This window comes from Schistocerca serialis, chromosome 6 (genome assembly GCF_023864345.2).
Source record: "Schistocerca serialis cubense isolate TAMUIC-IGC-003099 chromosome 6, iqSchSeri2.2, whole genome shotgun sequence".
In the NCBI taxonomy this organism is placed as follows: Eukaryota; Metazoa; Arthropoda; class Insecta; order Orthoptera; family Acrididae; genus Schistocerca; species Schistocerca serialis.
Genome location: NC_064643.1, coordinates 450,470,245 through 450,482,701, shown reverse-complemented (window position 1 = coordinate 450,482,701; position 12,457 = coordinate 450,470,245). Strand labels below are relative to the sequence as shown.

Genomic DNA, 12,457 nt, shown 5'->3' with positions numbered 1-12,457 from the left:
AATTAGTAAAGATTTAGGGAGTTGATCAATCAGTGCAGCCAATGTGTTCAAGGGTACTGCACCATACCATCTGGAGGAAGATATACATTGCAGACAGTTATTTCCTGCGTCATCCTTATCCTGACAGCCACAGCTTCAAGAGGGGGTGCGCGAAGGGGCACAGGTTCACTGCATACCAAGTTCAGGACAAACACAAACTACACCTGACACACTGGTGGATTCGCTACAGTTCTTGAAATATGCCCTGTAGCCGCGAAGGGCAGGGGTCCGTATTTCCAGGAACCAGGTTTCCTGGAGGGCAATGAAGAAAGCAGGTGTACAGCTTAACAGTTGCTGTAGGTCGGCCAGGTGGTGGAAAAAACTACAGCAATTCCACTGGAGGACGATGATATGAGGCTGGGAAGGCATGAAGCATGCAAGGAGGCAGTTTATGCCTCAGTGTCACCTGCTGCCACCAATTGAGCGTTTGTATCCAATCCTGTTGTTGGTGAGGCATCAGTGAGACCCGGGTCCTCAGGGAATGCCAAGATCTTCACCTCATCTGCAGGTGCAGAATTGGTAGGCAGTGGTGGTGGTCAGGCAGCCGGAGGGTCCTTTTTCTTAGCAGACTTTTTGTTTTCTTGCCCTCTTGCTTCTCTTCAAGGACTTGCTGGGAGGACTTCTCTGAAGTAGTTTCAGGCACACAGACAGACTGTGAAGCTCTTCGTCCAGCAGCTTCTGGCTCCTTTTGCCATTGGCAAGTGCCTACTGTGGAATTAGTGGAGATCTTGGGAGAGGGTCCCAAGAGACCCCTTCCGCACACATGGAACCAGAGGAGGCAGCTGCTTCTCTGGCTTGGAGGGGACCAACGTCCCCTGCGGTTGGGGCCCTTACTCCCAAAGTAGCCACTTTGAGAACAACGGAAGAAGATTTTTCGTCCTACCACCATGGAGGCAGATGTATTCTGGAGGCCCAGAAAGCCCACTTTTCAAGATACAGAGTGTGGTACGACTGGTACTTGCAATGGCAATGGTAATGCAGCTGCAGCGTATGTGGACGTCAATCGAATGGGGTGTTATCTTTCAAATTTACATTTAGCCTCTTGGTAAGTCAACCAGTCCAGGGTCTTGTACTCTGGAATTTCCACTCCTTTTAGAGTACTTCGAGGTCTGGCGAGCAGGGAGGAGTGCTGCTCTCCGCAGTTGATACAAGTGGGAGGAGGCACACAGGGAGTATCTGGATGCAGTGGACGTCTGCTGTCTCTACATGTGGAATTGGAAGTGCAGCGGGAAGACATGCCCAGCACTTAGAGCACCGTATAGGGGGTGGGACGTACAGTTTAACGTCACAGTGGTAAACCATCACCTTGATCTTTTCAGGCAATGAATCACCCTCAAAGGCCAAGATGAAGGCACCAGTAGCAACCCTGTTGTCTTTGGGTCTCCTGTAAATGCGCCAGATGAAATGAACACCTCGCCATTGTAAATTGGTGCAGAGCTAATCGTCAGACTACAAGAGGAGGTCACGATGGAAAATAATTCCATGGAACACACCAAGGCTTTTATGGGGAGTGACAGAAACGGGAGTACCACCCAGCCAATCACAAGCAAGTAATGCACGGGATCGGGCTTGGGATGCTGTCTGAAGACTGCTCCGCTTATCTTGGACAGCGCTATCACTTCCCCAAACTTATCCTCAAGATGTTCAACAAAAAACTGAGGCTTCATAGATAGAAAGGGGTCAAAGTCCACTCTGCTACAGACTAAATACTGAGGCGAATATGACTCTTCTTTCTGTAGCCCTACATTCCTGCCATGGTGTAGCGAGAAAGGGAAACGATTTAGGGTCTTATGGGTCAGCATTGTACTAGATCTTGCCCAACTCAAGAGACTGCTGGTGCCATACGGTCACCAGCAAGAGATGATAGTCCGCTTCACTGTGGGTCAGCCACACTGATGCCACCCACTCCAATCAGGGACTCGGACCCACAGGCACCATCCAGCCACAGAAAGGCCACCTGGCATAATGGCTGTTGCTGGGAGTCCTGATGCCTCAGAAAGACATATCTACTCCTTGGCATACATGGGGAGTTTACAGCTAAGGCATCAGCAGTGCTATCAGTGTTGTCGGGGGCTACCACCAAATTGGTACATGACAGCCCCACCACAACAGACTGGCTACCGTGCTGGATATTGGGCACACAGAAATGCAACACTGTCATGGGGGCGAAAGAGGACAGGAGACAACAGAAGAAGATGATATACCCCAGGAAGTGTCCTCGGCCAAACAGCTGAATTGCAGTTGGAGATGCAAAGCTATCACAAGAGGTTCAGGAGATCAAATCTAAGCACTATGGATAACTCATGCACCACATAAGACATCCTTCCCTACATGGTCCGCACTTCTGTAGAATTTGGAAAGTGTCAGGTCAAACTATAAAATGGGACCTGAACTTAAAGGACCGAGAAGTGAGAGACTGCTTTTAGTCGCCTCTTTCGACAGACCGGGATACCTCAGGCCTATTCTAACTCCCGGACCAGCAGGCGGGTGTGTGGTTTAGTTCCACGATGTCTGGCAGCTTAACAGTCTTGTTATTTCGTGGGCCAAATCCCGCAGCTTGGCTCCAGATCAGTTCTGTTGGATCCATATTGTAATGGTACAGTAGCAAATGTAAAAATACAACATTTGTATGGTGATGTGCTCGATGCTGCGAAAATGATCTTTTTCATGTTTCTACAATACTTATCTACCTCTGTGATATAAAACGATTGACATAGTCCAAATTAAGTAGATTTCGTTTTCCATTGTTGCATTAAAAATTAAATTGTTATGTTTTCTTAATTTAAACAACTTATGAACAGTCTTTCATAAAACACCGATAATTAAGAATTTGTATTTGAAATGGAAACAGGAATTTCAAGTCCAATATGCAATTAGAAACAAGAAGACTCATTGTTCATAAAAAATGATGAGTTTTATAATTACTTTATGTAGGTATTTCAAAGTGAATGAGGAAATGCAACTAGGGACATTTGAACCAACAAACGAATAACCGCATTTTTTTCACATGCGATTATGCTACTGACTGCACTTAACGTTCAATGTGTGTGTGTGTGTGTGTGTGTGTGTGTGTGTGTGTGTGAGTGTGAGTGTGAGTGTGTGTGTGAGTGTGTGTGTGTGTGTGTGTGTGCGCGCGCGCGCGCTCCAACTGTATTGTATAAAACACTGGAAAAATTCAAAGCCAATTATCTCCATTAGGTGATGAAAGACATCAAAAACAGCCTATTTTTCAGCACTTTTTAACCATGTTCTATGAGTGTGTTTCACTACAGAACTGAAAGCAGCCTCTGCCGATTTCATACTGTGCATTAACAGTGTGACAATCTGAGCACAATGCTGCAGAGGCTGCGACAGTATACAATTTTTGAAATACAAACTACTTAGCTAAAGTGTGATTAAGAAAAATGTTGATGGCTGTTAATACATTTGAAAATATTTAAGATTCATTTAATGCAACTTAGTAATAAGATATCTAATACATAAGTAGGACCTGCTTCCAACAGCGTAACACCACCAGTTTGTGTGTGCTATGGCATTTGACCAATCATTGCTTTCGTGTTTGTTTACATCAGATTTATTCTCATGATGAACGGATTATAGATTCGATCCAGAGACCTTGCGATCATGAAACTACGTACTTAGTCACTTTCCTACGGACCTCCTGCCTGTTAGCGACCACCCAACACTGTCTACATGCATGTCAAACTTTCAAGAAACAGTTGAGAGTGAAGCCTTACTCTTTACTATATTGATCAAATAGGTGAGAGCAAGTAAGAACAGTCCCATCATCAGCATGAAATATTGTGTACAATCTTAGATTCTGTAGATGCACCCAAACATACAGTGAATCTGCTGGTAGTCCCCATGAGATACCTTCACCTTTTTCAACAAATATAAAATAATTGCTCTCAGCAGCAGCTGTTGCTTTTCAATGAAAAGTAATCATGTCGACAAATAATTACTATATGAAAAAGCAATGTGGTAGCAAAGTGTTTCCAAATTTAATCTCTGAAAGCAGTGATTAACAGTTTGACAGGATGTAAATGTATGACAACATGTAAATAAATGTTAAACAAAAATAAATGATGTTAAACAGAAACACTTATTTCTGCTCAATGAATCGTCACATCATTATCATATGAATAAAAATCATCCATCACTTACAAATATTACACACTGCTAATACTTTAATACTGCAGTGGCTTGGCAGCTGAAGCTTATCTGAAGTCCAATACTTCAATTCCCTGTCTCAAAACTTTCAATGTGGCCCTTTCCTGTTCCCTTACTAGGTGCATCAAGATCAGTTCATTTGCAAGACATATTGTCACTCTTCACTGAGCATTTTTTTCCCTCTCTCTCTCTCTCTCTTCCTTTAACTAGCCATGTCTCATTCAGTGAGAAAACCGCACGTCAAGTAAAATCAATACCCACAGTGAGAAAGTATGCCTCCATAATGAAGTCCATTTGCAATCAATGCTACCTACTTGTTAGTAACTTTCAACTTAGGCAGCAATCACAATTATAATATGCTAAGTACACATATTCATCAACATTCTGAACACCCATACAGTGAAACACATGCAACTTTTTGAAGTATACTCACCACTGTGATGGGGTACACGGGGTTCAATACCGTGAATAAGAGCACATGATTTGGCTTTTCATTCTCCGTTCTGAAAGAAATAAGATTTTTTTGAGTATTCCAAAGACAAGTTTGAAGTGTGCATATGTTTAAGACAGCAAACACACAAAATAAGTAGTTATAAAAATTACAGCTTCAAAAGACAATAGATTCTACCACACAGTTTATTTTGGCAGAACTATTACCAGTACCTCTATGACCATACGCCCTTTGTATTCCACAGACACCATTTCAAAATGGAGGAAATCAAAATTTCTTCCAAGAAATTATTTGGCCACAAAATACCACAGAGCTCCATACAGCATTTAAAATCAAAAGAATCCAGCTGTTCCAAAGCAAATCTAAAATGAGCAGGATCAGTTTAACTACTACACTTTGGAGCAGGAAACAGCTGGAGGAGCATGCATAGAATTTACCACTCCTTCCTGCACACTCCCGTTTCCCCTATCCCAACTTGTGTGCCTTCAGAAACTCCATCAGACATCCGAAGCATTAGGTCTGCACCCTGAAGTATGTAGCTGAATTCTGTTACTTAGCCATAAGCAACAATCTCAACAATACTGTCCAAAAGGCATTACAAGGTAACCACTTGAAAAGTACATTCATGAAAATCAGTCTATTATTCCAGTAAAAATCTTACAGCCAGAAGTGGTCATGACCTACAAACCTTTTGGTAATGTGGTATTGAAAAAGCTGCCATAGCTCCATTCTTGAGCCGTTCCGTATTTAAAGTTTCCTCAATTGAGTTGCGAGATAACATTTTCGAGGGCATGATAAATAAATTTTGGCATTGTTCCTTTAAGTTTAATTTTCTTTTTTCCCGGACTGACTGACCATATAAATGAAGTTTACAAGTTGTGCATTGGCTGATGGGGAGTGGCTGCACCAAGTAAATTTGTGTGGACACTACATCTTTTGGGAGTGTCTTCTCCCTGGTCCACTTCTATTTGCTGATGTCTCTTTCCTGACCCCTTGCCTTTTGTGTTGCTTCTCTAAAAATTATCCTGTTATCTTCGATCTCCATTCGAATTCCAGCGTTTTTCATATGTCCTGCCAAGTTTTCAGAACCCCAAATCTTGTCAGAAACTGTTTCTGCTGCAGGCCTCAGCACTGAGTTTTTTTGTTCCAGAACAAAGACTTACTGTGCGCTTTTTGTCATTAAAGTGTGCACTTTCAATTTTATGCACTATTCTCTATTACCTTTTCTTTTTCATTACCCATTCTGCTAGATATTTAACAGTTTCATTTAGATACTGTGTGATGAATTTTAAGATTTTGAGGGGGCATTATTGATGTTTGTCTTTAACTGTGCTTTTTCAAGCACTATTTTCAGTTTGGCAATTTTTACTTTGGCACAACCCACTGTGTTAGTAATAAACTCTATGCCATCTGCAAAAGCCAGTCTGCAAACACTATCCACATAGTGTTTAAGTACATTTAATTAATTCCGTTTTATTATCAAGTCATAATTCCTTTAGAATGTTTGCTAGTGCATTTCAATTGAGTCTAAATTTTCATTTACACCTTTTTCTTTAGATTCTGTATTTGCTCTGCAGAAGCCCTTTCCTTCCTAAATTGCACTATATTTTCTCTAAGTTACGGGCAGAGCATTCCTTCAGTGCCCCAGACAAGATCTAGTATGTTACAAGAGGGAGATTCCCCACTAATTGTTAGGATTTGTTTTACTTATGAAGTGGCTGTATTAATACTGAGGCAAATTCTGAGGGTACCGTATTTACTCGAATCGAAGCCGCACTTTTTTCCGGTTTTTCTAATCCAAAAAACCGCCTGTGGCTTAGAATCGAGTGCAAAGTACTGAAAAATGTTGGTAGGTGGTGCCGCCACAACTAACTTCTGCCGTCGAATATATGTAGCGCTACATAGGCATGCTTTGCAGGCACAAAACACTGGCGCCAAAACCACTGCATCAGTAAATAAATTTTAAAAAAGTGAAAGACGAGCTTTTTTCTCCGCCCCGGGTTTCGACCACTGCATTTTCATATGTTATCCAACAAAGTAAATACAAATTTCGTAATGTTCATCTTCGAATATAGCAGCATTTCAATGTACTACGAAAATCTGACTGGCAAGACTGTTTGGGATGTGTCAAATATGTGAAACTCTACGTTCCGAGTTTTTTCCTACCTGTGAGATGAGATGGTTGCTAATAAGAACTTTTATCAATTGTGAATCACATGCAGTATTCTCTTCACCATAAGAATAATACGAATAGGCCTATAATCATTTTGTCATGTCTTCTTTCGTGTTTGCAGCTATCTCATTTAAATCCTGTCTGCCCTATAAACTACGAAAATAGAGTGAGACAACAGCAAACGCGGAAGAATACACATATCATGTCATGTTTATATTCGTATTATTCTTATGCCTAATAGTGATACAATCAGAAATGAAGCACGGCAATTTATTAGATTTTTAAATCCAAGATGACTAGTTTATGTGCAGAATGTAATGTACTAAAGAGCCGTCTGCAAAGATTTTCAAACGCAGAAAATTTTTCGCTAAACTCTCGTTCAGAACATCTATCATACGCAGTCTATTATTTGGTTCTTGTTGATCATTATCAAAGAAAGCAGCAGTGTAAGTAACAACAAATAGTCTCTTGCCATTGTTTCGCTACCGAGACGATTTTTTTTTTAATTGTAAGCGGCGGTACCGTGCACAAAAGCAAGCCATGCAGCGACAGGCCGTAAACACTCATTATCAGAAAGCGACAAACAATGCATTTTCAGCTTAGAATGATGTAAACACCTATAACAAAGAGAACGGGACTTATCAGATCAAAGAAAAATAAGCAATCAATTCAAACCAGACGAAGCACGTGAAAAAGGAAAGGTACCCGTATAAATACGGACGGAGCGCCTAACGCATAGCAATGGCTACCTGGTAAAGCTTAACTGCTAAGCTTACGACTCATACTACTGTAGCTGTATCATCATTAATTCGACCTAAATTGTGTCTCATATTATAATGGGCAACTTTGTTTCGATTTGGAGGTGCGACCTAAAACTTCTCTCCCCTTGAATTTCGAGTCAAATTTTGGGTGCGGCTTAGATTCGGGAAAATTTTTTTCCCTTGATTTCAAGTCACATTTTTCAGGTGCGGCTTAGATTCGAGTAAATACGGTAAGTTGTTTCTTGTTGAGATTTCTGTAACAATTTATGTTGAACATAGACCGGTACTACAACAATAATTACAAGGTATATTCTAGCAAAATACAATTGAACTATTTCATTTTGATTACATTATGAGTGTGCATGTTCGTATATTAACCTCTGTACAATGTAAATACAGGCACTCTGCTTCCCACAGTTCATACTGCAAGGAGAGAGATACAGCAGTACAACTGACTCCTAGGCCGTGTCCTACGTAAGCGACAGAACCGAATGACAGCTTCTAACCTTTCCAGCACTTTGGGAATCAAGTGGTGGTAAAAATCGTATCTCACAAAAGGTTCAAGATATTGAAACGACAAATTTTGGAAATGACAGCACACAGAAAGGACTATTTTATCATATGATTAACATTCGATATGTTTTTGTAAACGCGTGAGCAGAGCAAAAACAAGACTGCTATAAATTACACTATGAGGTTTTGTCCAAATTTTCATAGCCAAACAAAGGGAGAGAAACAGTTAAACGGGATATCAAAGTTACCAGCATGAGGTCTAGTTTGGCATGAAAATAGTTAACTGCTTGAAACTAATCAGGGTAACGAAGGAAAACTTAATAAGCTCAGGAAAAATTGAAATAGCTCACAAAAAGGTGCTGTAAATGACATGTCAAAAATTTCATCTGTTCAAGACCTAGCTATTTTGCACATAAAAAGAGACTTTGGTGCAGTATTTAGATGTCAAAAAGTCTTCATTTTAATCAAATACGTTAGGAAGGCAAACAAGAAGTCAGTAAGAGTAAATTCAAAAAATGGAAGAAATCAGTCAAATATTTTATGAAATGGTTTGTGTAAGAAATAAGTAGATCAGAGAAACGTTCTATGTGCCTTTGAGTGATGCTTTAACACGTGAATAGAAAATGAGGTGCTCCAAACATTTCCCTAATATTTTTTATTTCACAGTTTTGAACAAATCATTACACAAAATGTTTGACTTTCGTTTAAAAAATTTTGGAAGCTTTACTTTTACAGACTATTAGAGTAATTGAAGCAGTTGGTCTTAACACCGACTGCTGATGAATTACGTTTGCAACATCAAATATCGGTAAAATTTCATGGTTCATTTTAATTTATTGGGAATAAAATGTGTGTGATATACTGAGATAGGTGTGAAGATCAAACAGGATATGTTGAGTCAAGTATGCTACCCTTACACCACAGCTATCTTTTCGTAAATATCATCAATCTGTGGGCTTATGTTTGTATTTTGCATTGTTAGTCATGTAACAGTCATTCCCCGCACTTGTTGGCTGTTAAAAGTTCTGGATCATGTAAAAAAACATTCGCATTTAAATTTATTGATGAGATAATCTAATGCCCCTCTGCAAATTCACGTGTATGTTCTAGTTGACGATACTTATGAAATTCTCCACGGAGATTCCTCCTTTTGCAAATTTCATGAACAGCATTCCTTTTAACTTTATTTTCTTAAGTAAACCTAATTCTGTAGCCTTACTTTCCAGCTACAGTATTCTAGAAGTTAAGGACGCCGTCTGTAGGAAGAGCTGGTTGGCTCTAAGCAGCCATCTTGTAGCACGACATGGTCGCCCACACATAGGACACCCAAGGTTGTCACCCGATGCTGCTTCTTGTCCCTGGAGAGTTGTGTACCCAGAAGTCACTCGCTGCTGGTCACTTCTGTCACTCACGTAGGACACGGCCTTAGAAACCATTTACGTGGTGATGCAGGTAAATTTTCAGAATTTCGTGGCGATACTCTACAGCTTTGAAAATAATATGCAGTGCAGCATAAAGGTGGTTGTTTGGTCTTCACACATGAAAGGAAGCAAACTCAATTCTCATCAGATGCTTTCAAACATTCCATTTTTTCCATCTCTGTCAAACTGACAGTGCTTTCAAACTTTCCATTTTTTTATCTCTGTCAAACTGACAATGTTACTTTTATTCATTTAACGGTTAAATGTAAGTTTTATTTATATTCCTTTGTTACATCATTTTAATCAGTGAATTAACTGTTTGGAACACTAATTTTTTCTTCCTTTCATTCTTTTTCCACTTTGAACCTTTATGCATGTGACCTTAATTACAGTTATTGATTTCAATTTAATTTCATCCCCTTTAGTGTTTTTGTCTAACTGCATTCAGTAATTTTATTCCTCATTTACTTACAATCCGTTCCTCCGTTTCAATCTTCATCTGTGGTATTTTTCACTGAGTGGATTAAGAATTTGTATTTTAAATGTTTATATGATGATTTCCATACAAATAAAACTGTACAATTTGCAATGAAAAACATTTGACACCATTGCAAATTCTGTTTTTAATCAATGAACCAGTACTCTCAGATGTTTAAATATTATGGTAGATAAATAAAAATAATGAAATTCAAAAGCACAAAGATTCCAAGTGGAAAAAGAATTATAAGAAGGAATGAATTTCCAAGTGGAAAAAGAATTATAAGAAGGAATGAATTTCCAAGTGGAAAAAGAATTATAAGAAGGAATGAGAATAACAAGCTGATGAAAAAGAGGTGATAAAGCAACAGAAATAATACAATTACATTTAAACCAGTTAGCTGAATAAATTTTACGACCGATCATTTTGATACAGATGTAAAAAATTTCAAAGCTCCTGGCAAGATTCAAACCTACAACTTTTTGCTTGTGAAGACTGTACGACAACCATTGTGAAATAGCAAGTCCGATTAACATTACTATTTTGAAAGCTATAGAGGATATCATAAATTTTCAATTTTTTTTTTGTTTGTTACTCGTAAATGAGGGTCCCCAGGGTGGGTGGCTTCAAGATGTGATACTTTGTACCTTTACATACCAGTGTACAGATGGTTTCAAGAAGTTGATCCCACCACTGGGGACCTCACCTTGTGAGAAATAGCAGCAAAGATTTTGAATGCTTGGCAGCAGTTCTGCTGTGAACTGGTAAGATGGGAGGAGGCAGGAAAGGGGACGAAGAAAGGGAATGGAAAAGGAGACAGCATTTAAAACTTACAGAAAGGAGGAATGAGAAAGGTAACAGTAAGTAATTTTTTGTTGCTTGTCTTTGAAGTATGTCTGAATATTCATTATCTGAAGAAACTTTTGAAGAGGTGACAATGCTACATACAAAATATACTCCAGTGGTTTTCTTCCTCAAGTTGTTTTCTTGCAATTTTTCACTGTGACCTAGGCCTACAGTTATGATACCCTTCACAGTAATATCAATTTATTCCTAAAGTAAAATCGGCAAAGCTTGAAATAGCAACAATTCTCTCCTCTAACCACTGCACAAGTTCTTCCTTCTTTTTTGCCTAAATTGGAAATTATCTCGCTTTTTTGAATGGTACTGACAATATCGAGACAACCTCGCAATATACCTATAAAGCATGTCAAATTTACTAACTGGTGCTTAGGTCCATCACTGTATGTACCCACATTATAATCTCTAGGTCTGCTGCATGCAAATCTTATTTTTGCACTTGTGATAAAACTATAGTACAACAATCATAGGCTGCATTTTCATGCTGCCAGATGAGCTACCAGTCAATGATTCAACCATGTCTCAAGGGTCTAAACGGTCAATGATTTCCTTTCCTAGTGGCTATTTTTCTTTCGTTGTTACATTTTCAGCACTAATTAAATGGCTACCCCTGTGAAACCAGTCTTCTTGCTTAACAAATCTTCCACCTTTTGTTGAGAAATTTCCAACTATCATATAATTCCAATACAGTACAGAGGGGGGGGGGGGGGGAATCTAATATCACAATCAGGCCACAAACCATCCCATCAAAAATCTCACATTAGGTAGTCTACTTCTTATGATGCTATCTGGACAAAAACAACTAAGGTTGTGCAAGATATCCGACACCAACCATTTCTCCTTCCCAACCACACTACATTCTTAAAAATCGGACATTAAAATCTTGTGTACAGAAGGGCACTTTGACAAAATCTGGTCATGTTTATGCACAATTCTGCAAATTCAGAATTGTGGATAACATACAGTTAATCATTGCATACTTGAACCTGGACAACAATGAATCCTATGCTGAAGATTCCTCACATCACCAAGCTTTGCCAGATTACGAGGTGGGTTTCATTGATTCTGCAGGATCCCAAGTTTAATCCAGATCAATTACCGGCTAGGAAAGGATAAAACTGACAAATATTATGTGTCATTGTATCTTATTGAATATGGGCCGATTGCACAGTCTATGGAGAATGTGCTGCTTCTCAGGTGCATGGATGGCCCTTGAGGCACCCCTTGGGCACTCTTCATAGCACAGTGGTAGTGGATTAACATTTATGCAAATTGACACTATTCAGTGACCATTGTACCAACAATTCAATCAAAAAATTACCACTGCAACCCGAGTTGATAAATGCTGGAACACAATGACACTACTGTACTTTTCAAAAGTTAGCATATTCTGAACAAGATACACAAAGTAAGCAATGATCACTCGTGACAAATTTAGCCTCAAACTGGTTTTAAACCATAGTCCCAAACACAAATTTAAACTGTCTAAAATTTGAAGCCATGTCAGCCAATATTTTGGTGGACATCATATTTACAAAAAGTCATGAAGTTTCAATGCTGCTGTTTCACTTTAAAAACTTATTCTTAAAT

General features: G+C 39.2%; 1 protein-coding gene across 3 annotated transcripts in view; it reads right to left on the bottom strand.

Moving 5' to 3' along the window:
- LOC126484636 (heterogeneous nuclear ribonucleoprotein L) overlaps nucleotides 1-12,457 on the bottom strand; it is a 192,177-nt gene that overhangs the window by 177,182 nt on the left and 2,538 nt on the right. For all 3 annotated transcript variants that reach the window (XM_050108227.1, XM_050108226.1, XM_050108228.1), the window contains exon 3: nucleotides 4,643-4,712. In XM_050108227.1, coding sequence (XP_049964184.1) covers nucleotides 4,643-4,712 — 70 coding nt within the window. The remainder of the gene's footprint in view (nucleotides 1-4,642; nucleotides 4,713-12,457) is intronic.